This window comes from Sceloporus occidentalis, unplaced genomic scaffold (genome assembly GCF_023333645.1).
Source record: "Sceloporus occidentalis isolate IW3139 unplaced genomic scaffold, rSceOcc1.0.p SCAF_16, whole genome shotgun sequence".
NCBI classification, from domain to species: Eukaryota; Metazoa; Chordata; class Lepidosauria; order Squamata; family Phrynosomatidae; genus Sceloporus; species Sceloporus occidentalis.
Genome location: NW_028316996.1, coordinates 12,569,628 through 12,584,212, shown reverse-complemented (window position 1 = coordinate 12,584,212; position 14,585 = coordinate 12,569,628). Strand labels below are relative to the sequence as shown.

The following is a 14,585-nucleotide window of genomic DNA, read 5'->3' as shown; positions in this document are numbered from 1 at the left end:
GGCGATTTTGTATATTGTAATACCTACTGGTGATCTACAAATAAAATATACTGGAATGAGACAACATGGAAATATACATTTTTATTTAACAGGATTACTGCAGTTTTCGTTGGGGATGCCACCAAAACCAGGTGACCCAATGACTGTTCCTGCAAAATCTGTCCCAACTATTACAGTGAAGGAGGAGATAGGGCAAATCAAACTGCTGGTGGTCCGTGCCCAGGGACTTCTTGGGCGAATAAGGGTTGAATATCGGACAGTTTCACTAACAGCATTCAGCCCTCAGGATTATAAGGTAACTACAGCATATCTGCTTGCCCAACATCACACTATGTTAACACATGATGCAGGATAATTATTTTTTTTCCCCATAAAGGACGCAGAAGATTATTTGGAATTTCAGCCGGGAGAGCGATACAAATATATTACAGTTAATATCACAGATAACGCTGTACCTGAACTGGCCAAATCTTTTAGAGTGGAGTTACTGAATGTGAATGGAAGAGGTAATGCACATTTTTCTAAAATTTCTAAATAAGGGCAGTACATTCTTTATTTAGGGTATGTGATTGTGGCTTTTAATCAGGCTTTGTAAGACATTTACACAGATCTATAGTTAAGAAGGTTGAAAAAGATATAAGTCATGTTCAACCTTTACAACACATTCCTATATATGTTTATTCAGATGACGGCAAGACGAAATCGGTAAACAAAAAAAAACCCCTTGCAACCCCAATAGGTAGTCGGCTTTCTCCTTGGATCAACTAATATTAACTAAAAACTCTGTGCAGGGAAATCACTTTGCTTACCAAAAGCAATGTTTTATTTAGAAAAACAAAAATGGATTTAATAGAAATTATTTTACTTACATTCTTTTAAACACATCCTTGTGACTTGTAGGGCAGTAGAATGCTATATAAATACCCACCAACAATTCTGAGCATATAAAAAAGATGGACATCAGGAAAGGAATTTCAGTACCAAATAGGAATAATTGAAGAAACATATGGTTAATATAAAGCTGTGCCAAGCTCATCCATCCAGTGCAATTTTTTATGAGTCATGAAGAGATACATTACTTATTTATTTTGCACATTCTTACATATGGCTATTATCAGTAAGCCCATCAGTAAGCCCTTTCTTTCCTTTAATTTGTTTTGAATGTCTGACAGTGGGCTATTGTTTTCAATATTCACATAATATATTCACACTCCAGAAGTGGTAACAGTTTTCACTCCTTTACGTGTCTGCATAGGGTTGAGTGGTGTCCATATCTGTTAGCTGTGGAGGGTTAGGTTGGAACTGCAAAGTTCTTCTCCTGCTTTTCACTGGCATGCACAAATGGAGACTGAAAGTGACATTTTATGACAATATTAACATAAGGTTCTGAGTTCCATATAGTACATAGATCATCAAGGAGCAGGATAATGTGCAGGCCAAAATACTTTTCCTGTGCATGACCTCTAGGATTGCAAGTATTACAAACAATTTGATAAGTTGCACATTTGCCGTCCCTGTTATGGCACCGGCACAAATTATGTTGCCATCAGAGTGTATTACGCAATACCATACAAGTTACTGGTTCTTACATTACCGTATAATCCACTTCTGATTACTGCTACACACGCTGTCTTGTCTGTGCTTCATATATGTGTATATATATGTGTGTTTCTGTATGTCTTTTCCTGAAGTTGCTGAACTCTTTAGGAATGATGGCAGTGGTAGTGGTGATGATGACTTGGAATTCTTCCTTCCAGCTGTTCTTCAGCGGGGTAAGAGCCTCATTCTATCCCTTGATTTTTCATCTATGTTTTAGGATTTCTAATCATGTAGGTGATGCTAGCTTTGTTAATGTTATAGTATCACAATAAATAGTTCCATACAATAAATATCATTTATACTAAAAATGACTAGTTTTTTTTTTAGAAATTTGAATGACACATAAACACAACTTTTTAAGCCAATTGGTTCAAAGAGTTGTGACACAAAAAAAAGCATATTTAAGGCTTAAATAGTTACATAGTTACATCGTTAATTAGGTTGAAAAAAGGACATCTAGTACATCAACTCAAAGGGGAAAAAAAACTTCCTTCTTGACTGGAAGGTCGGAATCACATTGGATCAACATTACCTATGTACCTTTACTTGTGATAACCTTGTATGCATTTCATCTTGAAAAATATGCATTTCATCTTGACTTCAGATGACTATGTCTATTTCATAATTAAACAATTTTAACAGTAAAAACCCTTCAAAGCGTTAAAGACGAATGCTCCTTTCTTCCAATCTTAAGAGGTGCCCATGTGTTGTCTGGAAGGTACGATTTATAAAGAGATCTCCAAAAAAATCCTTTTATTGACCTTGAAATTACTTGTAAAGGTTTATAATCGCGACAAAGGCGTCTTTTCGCGAGAGAAAACAATGCCAATCTGTACAGCCTTTCCTTCATCATTTTTGTAGCCCTTCTCTGAACCCTCTCTATTTCCAGTATGTCCTTCTTTTTGAACTGGTGTCCAAAACGGCACTGCATATTCTAGATGCAGTCTTACCAATGATTTATAAAGAGGCAGAATTAGGGTCGCTTAAGCCTGTTACCCTTTTTAATGCACTTCAGAATCTTGCTAGCCTTGGCAACAGCAACAAAAACACTCATATCATTTCCCATAGATGACTGACACAGGATATAACCATTTTGAGTATATTTATGTAAGGCACGTACCGCCCGGCGTACGGTACGTGCCATTCAAGGTCCGGGACTTACCTCCCGTGGCAGACCGCGTCTGCTCGTGGCAGGCTCTCGGTCCCTGTCGCCGGCTCGGGCAGTCTGTTCTTCACTCCCCGCGTCCACGCGGGGAGCTGGGGAACACGCCGGCGACGCGGCTCTGGTCCCCACGGAGGGGGCGGCGCTCCAGCACGCCGCCCTAAGTTCCTCTCCTCCTGCTAACAGTATGCAGGAGGGAGGGGGAGGAGTGGGGAGAGAGGCTTCCTCTGGAGGGGCGGCACCTCTGGTGCCGTCTCACAGGAGAGAGATGGTTGGGGGCGGAACCGAGGGCGGAGATCCAGACGTGACGTCAGACGCCACGTCTGGGATCTCAATAAAACCCTCAAGCTCCCTTATGTCGGCGCTCAGATATTCTGAGACGCTTTGTGCCCTACACAGCGTCTCCTGTACTGTGCTCCTTTACCTATTTGATTCCTGATTTGATCTGTTACCTGACCCTTGCCTGTGAACCGTTTATGCTTCCTTGCCGCCTGGACCTGACCCTTGCCTGTGACCTGTTTACGCTACTTCGCCGCCTGGACCTGACCCTTGCCTGTGACCTGTTTTCGCTACTTTGCTGCCTGGACCTGACCCTGGCCTGTTACCGGTCTATGCTATTTGGAGTACTGCCTCTACCTGTGTTTTTCTACTGTGTCCCATCTCTACTACTCTGGACTATTCCGGTTACCTCCAGTAGTCCTGCATTCTGGGCTCCTTCTACCCTGCTGATACAGACACTTGCTGGTGTCTGATAATTTAGCATTTTTGTGATTATTTGTGAGAGAGGCACAGCTTGGTCCTTTGGCCTGAGGCTGAGCAAGTACAAGAAGCCCAAGGTATTGGGGTTGGTGTCCCCTGGTTTGGTCCGCCAGGACACTCACAGGGAAAATGTGCTCATCTTTTGCACCTTGGATCCTTACCTGCACTTTTTATTTTTCACTCTATTCTTATGTGCTGTGTGTTTTTCTGTAAGCAAACAGAGATAATTGAGACAGGAAAAGAAAATCACTGGGGTATATTTTGGATCATTTTATTTATCTAGTGTTAACAGATTATACTTGCCATATACAAAGGGGAGACGCAGTAATTACATTTATAAAAAAATTACAGTTAAAAAAACCTTATAATTAAGGTACAATACAATACAATACAAAAAAGTAGATCCCTGGTCACTGTATTTAAAGTTGACCAGCTAGTGATGAGACTGTTTTTTTCACTTCATTGCCTTTCATTTTGTAAATTACAAATTTGATGAAGAATGAACTATAGTAGGAGAAGAATGAACCATTAAGAAAACCATGAACGGTCTGTGGCAATATAGGGATCCCTGTGATGGACATTTAGAAGTGGAATGAAGCTGCGCTCTGAATAGTGTCTAATTGTGTTGAGTTAATTTAATAACATCTTATAATATATTCAACTTTAAATTAAGTTAAGAAAAATGATACTTATATAATGAAGCAGACAACATTGTGCCTTAGTATGCTTTCTGTTGGTTTTTGATTATACAGCCAGTCTGGGCATTGCATCCCATATAACTGTGATCATTGAAGACTCTGATGATGCCCATGGGATATTTGAATTTAGCACTGAATCTCTGTACGTTACTGCCACGGAACCTGAACATGGATATAGTACCGTTACTTTCCAGGTTCGTATACGCTTCCAACAGCTACAGCTATTTTTACACTCGAATAGACAAATATATCAATTGATAAAGGGACAAATCATAATTAAATTTACACGGTACTGAATCTTTTTCAAATAGGCTGTATATGAGCGGAATTGCCATTGAAGTCAATGGGAGTTTAACTCACAATTCATGAGTTGATCAGAGGCAATTTACTAGGTTGTTCACAGTGCTCTGATTAACGCTCAATGACCTTCCACATGCACCTTAGTACATCACTATAATGAAGATAGGGCTCTGTAATTAGGAACTGAGTCATCCCATTGTCTTCCTCCATTTCAAAGTAACTCTTTATTGTATTTTTTAAATATTTTTGTTTGTCAGTGTAATTGCATGATAAATATATTTCATTACCATCTTTGTCTTTTTAATGCATATCAAGTTAAGTATTTGCTTAGACTTTTTTGCTATTTTGCATTTATATTGTAATTTGATTATATAAAATTTATTCTAGGTCTTGCGTGATCGTGGAGCCTTATCCAGTGTGTCTTTGTTTTGGAGAATAGAATCAGATCCATTAGATGATTTGGCTTTTACCACAGGCAACATAACTTTTGAAACTGGACAAAAATTAGCAAATTTAACAATTCAGGTTTTACCTGATGATACTCCAGAACTGGATAAAATGTTTTCCATTTTAATTACCAATGTCTCCAATGGACGGCTGGGAGAACATACTAATGCATCTCTTGTTATATTTGCCAATGATGACCCATATGGACTCTTCATATTTTCTGAAAACAACAGACCCATCAGAGTTGAAGAAAAAAATAAAAATATTACTTTAACCGTAAGAAGGTTGAATGGTCTTATGGGTACTGTAATGGTTGCATATAGAACAATTTTAGACTCAGAAAAACTTTCATTTTTCCCAAGCATAGCAAGAGCTACACAGGATAAAGACTACTTGCCGATTTCTGGAAGTGTTCTTTTTACAGTCAATATGAGTGAAGTCAATATATTCCTCCCTATTCTGGATGATGATGATCCAGAGAGAGCAGAGTCATTATTTGTTGAATTATTCAATATCACGTTAGTGGAAAAAGTCCAGAATCAACCAGGTATGTTTATACTGTAACATTGTAGGCCCTTCCATATTTATATAAATATATACACAGTCGTGAAAAATAACATAATAACAATCATGTGACAGACTGATAAAGTCATACAGAAAACAATTACTTCAAGTTATTGCTGCTTAAGGTCGTTCTACAAGCTATTAAATCATAAGGTGTACTTAATTTTACCACATGGCTTCTCCATTTTGGCTTAATTTTTGTTGAATAAATCATGACACGGCGTATTATGTCTTGTGTTTTTCACCTTAAGTTGTATTTACCTAATTTTTAGACCTGCTAAAGTACAGCTGATTCTTATTATGTCCTGATATGTAAAACCATAGAATTCAAATAATTTTTTACACAACTGTACCTATATATATATATATATATATATATATATATATATATATATATGGTCAGGGCCATGGAAAAGACAGCATGGACTGTAAAGGACAGTTCTATGTTAAGTTTTTGGTTGGGTGATTTTTTAAAGCTGGTAATCTAAGATTATTATAAGAAACGCATTCCTTTCACATTTGGTTAGTTATGCTGCTTGTTTGTTTTTAGTTTTCAATTCTCCTCGTCTTGGATCTAAAATTGAAACAATAGCACATATAGTTATTAATGACAGTGACGATGCTTTTGGAGTGCTTCAGCTGTCCACCACATATGTACGTATTGCTGAAAGTTATGTTGGGCCGATAATTAATGTCACAAGAACCGGTGGGATGTTCGCTGACGTTTCTGTGAAGTTTAAAGCCTTGCCAATTACAGCAACAGCCGGTGAGTACTATTAAAAATGATGATTAATTGTGAAACAAATTAAATTACTGTAGGTTTCATTCATATGGTGACAGTTTTTTTTATACACAAGCAACCTTATAATAAAACCTCTTTATCTTATTAGCCCAACACTGGCTTTATTGCTAATGTGTTTGTACTATACCATGATCAAACTTTCATATTACTGTAAAATATTAAAATATTAAATATACTTTCATTTAACTTTTCAGAATTGATATATTTTTTTATAATTTTATCAGGTGAAGATTACAGTGTAGCTTCTTCAGATGTTGTTTTATTGGAAGGAGAAACAAGCAAAGCTGTGCCAATTTATATCATAAATGACATTAACCCAGAGGTAGAGGAGTCCTTCCGAGTCCTGCTTTTGAACCAGACCACTGGAGGCGCGTTAATAGGAGAAATGACCGAAGCAATTATCACCATAGAGGCATCAGATGATCCCTATGGGTCCTTCGGTAGGTAAACTACCTACTTTGTTTCTTTAGATATAAGTGGTTATCTAGTGTCTATGATTGCCCCAATATTCAATATAATAAAATGCATAATTGAACTATATTTAATCTATTGAATTATGTTTCCTTCATCTATATATATTTCTCTTTAGAATGTTAAGCAATTAAACGTCAGTAGATCTGCATTCTTTTCTTTGAAGATTTAATCACATAAAACACAATACAGTTTAAAAAAATAAATATATATATATATATATATATATATATATATATTATGCATCTTTCTAACCATTGCATTAGCTCCTCTAGTGCCACCCAATGTTTTCATGTAAAAATACTTTCTTTTATTCTGTCTTTTGTCAAAATACTTCCTCTTTCTTAGTCATCTTTTTTTATTTTTTTTAAATAATTTTATAAAATATAATCGGTATTCTTTAATAAAATATGGCCTAATTGGAAGATTTAATGGAGTTTGACATTTATCAATTAATGACAACCTTTCTTTTTTTCTTATTCTAGTTTTGCAGGTGACATCCCTCACGATAGATGAACCTGAATCAAGTCCTTTCACAGTAAAATTGCCAATTATTAGGAATTCTGGGACACTTGGTGTTGTTACTGTGCAGTGGGTTGGCACAATTAATGGAAAACTTGCCAATGATGACCTGAAGGTTGCTTCGGGTAATGTGACTTTTGCTGCTGGTGAAACCTTTAAGACTTTGTTGTTGGAAATCTTACCTGATGACGTTCCAGAGATTGAAGAGGTAAGATGTGTAGTTTATTTCACTATACAGTAAATGTAATCTAATACTGTAGGTTCTATTTATTATTGGTTCATAAGCTGTTATCTTCTTCCCTTTTGAATAAGCAGTGTGGGGTTATATGTAAAGAGTGATCTTGGTGAAAGGTTTTAACAGCAGTTTTATCACCATTGCAACCTATTAAATATTGTAGCCAGCAGCTGTATTCTATTGGATGCTGTGTTGTAAGACCCATTTCAAATTTGTACAAGAATAACTTTGTAGATATAGTTGCCATTGTATAATGTTGTAATTTAAAACCATTATAAGTTATTACAAGTTATTACATGTTTTACATTTGAGTCCCAGGGTCAGCTCAGTCCCCAGTTTTGTCTATACACACCATACAGGTGCTGGCTGGGTTTAACTCTTAGTTGGTGTTAGCTACATATTATTATATGTGTGAGTGTGTACTGAATTGCTGATAGGATGTCCCATCATTTTTTATAGGGTTTAAAAATAATAAAAACAAAAGTAAATTCAGATCTTTGCTCATGTGTCCATTTAAAATTGTTGGAGGCACTATTCCTTTAGGATCTCCAGTATTTTGGTCTTCAGCCATCTTCTTCTTAGTAATCCTACTCTTTCCTATTAATGAGATGTAAATCGTGTTATGTACAGCAGAACATGAGTATACTTTTAAGTTAGAGCTCCGCTTGATACAGGATGAACGTTCCAAATCTTTCTTTGGGATTGAAAATGCTCAATTAAACCTTCATTAGCTACAATAACAACAAATACAAAACAAACATCAGCTACAATAACAACAAATACAAAACATGTGAACTTTTTCACTTTGTATTAATATTTTCAATAAATCTCACTTCTTTCTGTAGATTATTGAAGTGCATCTTATTGGCGCCTCAAATGGAGGCTCCATTGGATCTGATGGAGTAGCAAAAATTATGATTCCAGCCAATGATAATCCCTACGGAACAATATCCTTTCACACAGATGTCTATCGTGTTCAAGAACCATTGGCAGGGAGTTCTCGTGTTAATATTACCATCAGGAGGAGGTTAGCGCCTTGAGAAATAGTATGCATTATTCATGGGTTGCTATAGCCCTCTTTCTCCTCTTTCTCCTCTTTTGAAAGTCCTTTTATATATATTTTATTACAATACTCAGGCTTTATATAATTCTTTACCCCTCTTTCATTTGAGTTTATCTCCTTATATTTAACTGAAGATTTGACATTCCTTGAAGTGGGTTAGTAAAAATGTTCCAAGTAACATCCATATTTTTTTCTCTTCAGTGCTGGCAGGTTTGGCCACTTACAGATTTTGTATACCACCACAGAGATTGATGTGATAGCTCTTGCCATTAAACAAGGCCAGGACATGTTATCTTACTATGAATCGCCACTACTAGGGACACCACAGTTATCTGTGACAACCAGAGTTGATATTTCAGTAGCAAAAAACCCTCTGCAGTCTTGTGCCATTGCATGCCTAAGAAACCAAGTATGTTCTGGTTTTTCTTTTTACAATACCTCTGGTGTGCCTCAATGCTTCTGGGTGACAACATGGTCAAATCAACTCACCAACCACACAGAATTCCTGACGTATAAGAAAAATAGCACCAGTGTGTCTGTGCTTTTTAGTTCTCAGGCTACTGCTGGAAGTGATTATGAAACAGTTACAGGGCACTGGCTCACGATGTTGGAAGGAGATGAGTTTGCAAATCTTACAGTTTCTATACTTACTGACACTTTCCCAGAACTGGATGAGAGATTCATTGTCTCTCTTCTCAAAGTCAAACTGCTAAACATTTCAACCAGCTTAAAGAACCAGCCAACTATAGGTCAGCCAAATACATCAATGGTTGTAATAATGATGAACGGAGATGCTTTCGGGGTATTTGTGATTTACAATCTAAGTCCCAACACAACAGAGTCAGGTCACTATGTGGAAGTTGAAGAGAAGCCCCAAACAATAGTTCAGCTTGTGATTGAAAGAAGAGAGGGAAGCCTTGGCGAAGTGAAGGTGGAATGGGCCATAGCTGGAGGAACTGCTACCAGAAATGTGGATTTCATAGCTGATGGTGAACTTTTAACATTTGCTGAAGGTAAAATACATTCTCTCCATTGACTTTTGTACTTTAAATACTATCAACATGTCAATGTACCAACTTTATATACATTATAAGCATTAACCATTTTGGGCCTAGCTCAACATAGGCGTTACTATATAGGTATTTAAAGTGTGAATTGGTCAACTCAGTTGTAGTGTAGCTAAGCCTTAGTAAGATCTGAAAGATCAGTGTTTCTCAAATGTGAGCTGGCCAACTATGGCCAATAGCTTGGGCAATCTCATTCTCGGACTGTGTAGAGTTCTGTAATGAAACATGAAGCATACACAATGTACATGTGTGTTGTCACCATTTAAAAAAAAACTTGTCAGAAATAGCAGTACACAACACATAAGATAGATGTTTTATTAATTGTTTCTCATTAAGATGTATCTTGTTTTATTATAATGGTATTTATTATTCATTGAGATTCCATTTTTGACCCCACATAAAGCACTAATCTTGCACTAATATTGCGTGATATTTTTTTTTATGTGAGCACAATGTCTCCTGACATCTGCTTTCAAGTATGCATAATATCAGTACTTTGATGTGTATTAATAATATTACTAGAACCAAGTCATTTACACTGAAAGCCAAAACAATACTGCAGCCGAGGAATCACAGGTTCTAGTTGCTTGTAAGTGTTGTATAACTCTGTAACAGCAGCAAATATCTGGTTATTTAATTTATTTAATTTAATGCATGATAATATATTTCCCATGGTATGGTACCTATAATTGTCTGAACATAGAACTCGCATACTTGTAAAAGAACTATGTATGGCAAAAGGTACATATTTGGTAAATATGGTAAGCTTTGCATTTAATTTTCTTTTGTCACTTATTACTTATTTTGAAGAATATATTTTTAAATATTATATGTTATTAAAAAATATTCTGTCTTTTTAAAAGTGCAAATCAGATTGTCCAAAACTGTTTAAATTAAGCAACCCTTTTGCTATAAAATAAAAATGGGAATCACAATAACATTGTATGTTAAGTTGTAAGAAATGTTTAATCTGTAAATATATATTTTTCTTTATCCAGGCGAAACAAGAAAACTAGTAACTTTGACTATACTAGATGATGATGAACCTGAAGAAAATGAAAGTCTCATAATTCGTCTAACCCACACAGATGGAGGAAGTCGTGTTCTTCCCAATTTTGACACTGTTACCATAGTGATTTTGGCTAATGATAATGTAGCTGGCTTGATTAGCTTTCAGAAAGCCTCAAGATCAGTGATTGGTCGAGAAGGTGGGTGTCACTACAATATTTTCTCTATTTTCCTGGCAAATAGAGAATAAAAGTACAAAAGCTATAACATAACCTCTACTGTTCTCTATGTCTTCAGTAGTACGTTGTATGGGAACGTGTATTGAGATTTATCTATGAAAATGTATTATATTAATAATTGGTAATAACAAATATTTCAAAACTTTTCTAGTAGATTGTTTTTTACTACATCGTCTTTCATGCTAATGTAAGAGTACTTTTTGTAATGTATTTCGGTATATTTTTTTATTCTCCTCATTTACATGTCATTGGATAGGCTGTAATTGCATTTTAGACATATTTTCTTTCCACAAATATCTTAAAGTGACCAAAGAAAATTAGAGTTTCCAAGACTAATCATTTTCCTTAATAGAAGAAATTCTGTAGCGCTAAATAAATCAATAAGAAATAATAGAATTATCCTTATTAATGTACAGTACTGGGTATGTCATTTATATCCTCTGATGTTTTCTAGGCATAACGCTGTGTCATAAAGTGTAAAAAATTATAGGCAGTTCTCAAATGGCACCAAATACTGTTTGACCTTGCATGGGCAGTATGACCTTATTACATACAGTATTAAAGAATTGTATTGATACATTCAAGTCGTCATGCTTGATGCTTTACCATAAACCCTAAGGATACCGTCACCTGGTCTATGCAGCATTGTATCCAGCAACCATCATCTCATGATGGCTTTGCCTGATCCGTTGGAGAGCAAGTTTATATTACTAAGTGCAAAATGATGTGTGTTAGGCATGTTTATTTCTTTGTTTCTTGGGGAAAAGTATCAATGAAGCTCTTTGTCGTGTTATATTTGTTTGTTATAATAAATTACTTTTGTTAGCAGTTATTAATGCATTTAACCCTCCCGTTTGCTACTTTTCTATGACATCTATACTATTGAGAAAATATACAATCTGCATATCCATGTATGAGTTAATTTGACATGATATAGCGTAATATGCTTATTTTAGTGCATTTTGGTTCTTTGTCTTACTGAGCATTAGGAAATATTGGAAAATGTATTACTTACCTAGCATCAAAAAAATCTTAATAATGAATTTATTTTACTGTTATAGGGGAAAAGCTGTTGTTCCATGTTTTACGAACATATCCTGCGCATGGAAACGTAACTGTCCACTGGAAGATTATTGGCCATCATCTAGAGCTAAACTTTGAGAACAGCACAGGCTTATTACACTTTCCAGAGGTATGAAGTAGAATACTCGGTATCTTTAAAAGTTCTAAAACAAGGAGAATTTTTTTTATTACGCAAAATTGTGATACAAATGAATTATCGAGAATAGTCTTTTAATTGATTAATCATTTTTTTCTTTGTTGCTACCAGGGAGCATTAAATGCAAGCTTTGTTGTTCATCTGTTGGACGACCATATACCTGAGCAAAAAGAAGAATACCAACTTGTTCTCTACAATGTAACAACGCAAGGTGGGTAGATAATCATTTAGAGAGGTATAAGGTTTGTAGGACTTTCGAGTTTTCCATTCCTTCCATGCTACTGCTTAACATCCTACTTACTGTGGCGGAGAGATGACGTGTGTGCTGAAAGTAAAATAGAGGTATGAGCTGTTTTATGTTGATCGGGCTTTAGCAGTAAATGTATGGAACCTCTATTAACCCATATATTTTTTTTTAAAGACTATGCAGACTGGACCTACCTTTTATTACTGGGCCCTGTAATCTGGCAATATCTATAGACAACAACATTTTATTACTAGTATTACATTAAACACACATTTAAAAAAATCATTGCATTATTTCTGTTTTAGAACAATTCTAGTTTTCACATATTATGATTAAAAACAATTACATATTTGCCATATGTATGTGTTTTCTAGCCCTGTTATTTTTAACCCAATCTACTAAACAACCACCACGGCTCACACTTATCACACTACCTACAGGCTTGTTTATTGGAACAAAATGGAAGTAAAGCTGCTTTTCTTCAATGCTAAACTAAATTTCTGTATCCAATCCTTTATTTAATGTGAAAAAAATAATCTTTCAATGGAACTTTATATTTAAAGGTTAAACATCGCTGATAGTGTTACTCTTTGTTTCTAGGTGTATATGGCACAGGGGTAGGTGCCCTTGATAAACAAGGATATGAGGCTGTTCTTACTGTAGAGGCCAGTGATGAACCACATGGGGTATTGAATTTTGCTCCTTCGTCAAGAATTGTTTTAACAGAAGAGGGAAATAAAACAATTCAACTCTTCATCAACCGGGAGTATGGATCCCTAGGTTTGTGTTTTAGGAGATGATAATACAAAACATAGATGAAACAAAAGAATAATAATGTATTAGAAATGAATAAATTAGAGAGTTTGCATATAACAGCAACAAAATACAACAGGGATGTCTAGTATCATGGTTATCATGTTGTTCAATTTGTAAAACCAGGAAATATGGGCTAGTGTCCCAGTTCCCTCCATCAAGCTACAGCAACCATCTAATTGAACATACTTGTCAATAGATCATGTGCTTATAACATATGGAACATTGGAAGGCTACAATAATATTTATTAATATCATATCATGTTAGAATTCAGGACCAAGGTATTTCATTAGAGTATCATGCATTATGACTCTTCAAACTACATTCGGGCATTATTTCACAACTTCTTTACTTGGTTTTGGAACGCCAACATGAAGAATATAATGAATAATATAATTTATTATAATAGTATCTTTTAGTTTTCTAAAAAACATATCAGGCTTACAAACTTTGTTTCTAACACACAAGCACTTTCTTAATGCTAAATGATTTAGTTGTTGTAATGTTAGTAAATTATTTAACCTCTAAATATACATTCCAGTAAAATCCAGTTAATTCCAAAGTTCTGTATTACAGCAGTTATGACTGTATTTCTATATATATATATCAATTGTATTTCTGTGTTACTGTATTTGTCAGGGGATATTAATGTTACTTTCGCCACAACACTTGATCCACTTCATACGCTGAATCAGATGAGTGAAGGACAGTTCGCCGAGCCTGGACTGGATTTCATACCAGTCTCTGGCTCATTGATACTACACGATGGCCAAACAACGGCTGCCCTTAATGTATCTATTCTGGAGGTATGTCTGCCAACATGACAACTTTGTTATGCTCAAAACACAACATCTGAGTTTGTCAGCTATGAAGTAATGGGGTTTGTAAATGAGAATTAATTCTGCTGCAATGTTAAAAAAGTCAAAAGTCGACAAGTGGGACTGTGTAGCTGATTGATTGCTATGATGATAAATCAAAGCTATTTTTCGTGATTTTTTTTAGTTAGTTGCGGGGGATGTGATAATTACTGATAATAGTTATGAATATAGCAAAATGTACACTTTGTAGCTAATTACAATGAAAGCTGAACAATTATATTTGACACTTGTGATTCTACTTTGTGCTTCTCAAGTTTGAACGTGGTGGTCTTGTGTCTTTTTTTTAAAAACAAAATTACTAGCACTATGTAATAATACATGTGATATGCTGAGAAACACACTTGTAGCAGACAGGCAGACCTAAAGACAGACAGATAGGCTTTGTTTAATATATCATATGTCGCATAGCTCACGCATTCATACATGACTGTGCTTTTAAGATGAATCAGTTACCATTATTGTTTATGTGTTATTATTTAGGAAGGTAGGAG

At 35.4% G+C, this 14,585-nt stretch overlaps 1 protein-coding gene across 1 annotated transcript in view; it reads left to right on the top strand.

Moving 5' to 3' along the window:
* Window positions 1-14,585, top strand: part of LOC149303040 (adhesion G protein-coupled receptor V1-like) — a 165,437-nt gene that overhangs the window by 30,774 nt on the left and 120,078 nt on the right. The window contains exons 24-38 of the mRNA XM_089481806.1: window positions 93-295; window positions 377-506; window positions 1,692-1,772; window positions 4,273-4,412; window positions 4,906-5,512; window positions 6,080-6,295; window positions 6,556-6,771; window positions 7,288-7,532; window positions 8,405-8,586; window positions 8,824-9,635; window positions 10,688-10,897; window positions 11,998-12,128; window positions 12,267-12,366; window positions 13,003-13,182; window positions 13,856-14,022. Of these exons, the coding sequence (XP_089337932.1) occupies window positions 93-295; window positions 377-506; window positions 1,692-1,772; window positions 4,273-4,412; window positions 4,906-5,512; window positions 6,080-6,295; window positions 6,556-6,771; window positions 7,288-7,532; window positions 8,405-8,586; window positions 8,824-9,635; window positions 10,688-10,897; window positions 11,998-12,128; window positions 12,267-12,366; window positions 13,003-13,182; window positions 13,856-14,022 (3,620 nt within the window). The remainder of the gene's footprint in view (window positions 1-92; window positions 296-376; window positions 507-1,691; window positions 1,773-4,272; window positions 4,413-4,905; window positions 5,513-6,079; window positions 6,296-6,555; window positions 6,772-7,287; window positions 7,533-8,404; window positions 8,587-8,823; window positions 9,636-10,687; window positions 10,898-11,997; window positions 12,129-12,266; window positions 12,367-13,002; window positions 13,183-13,855; window positions 14,023-14,585) is intronic.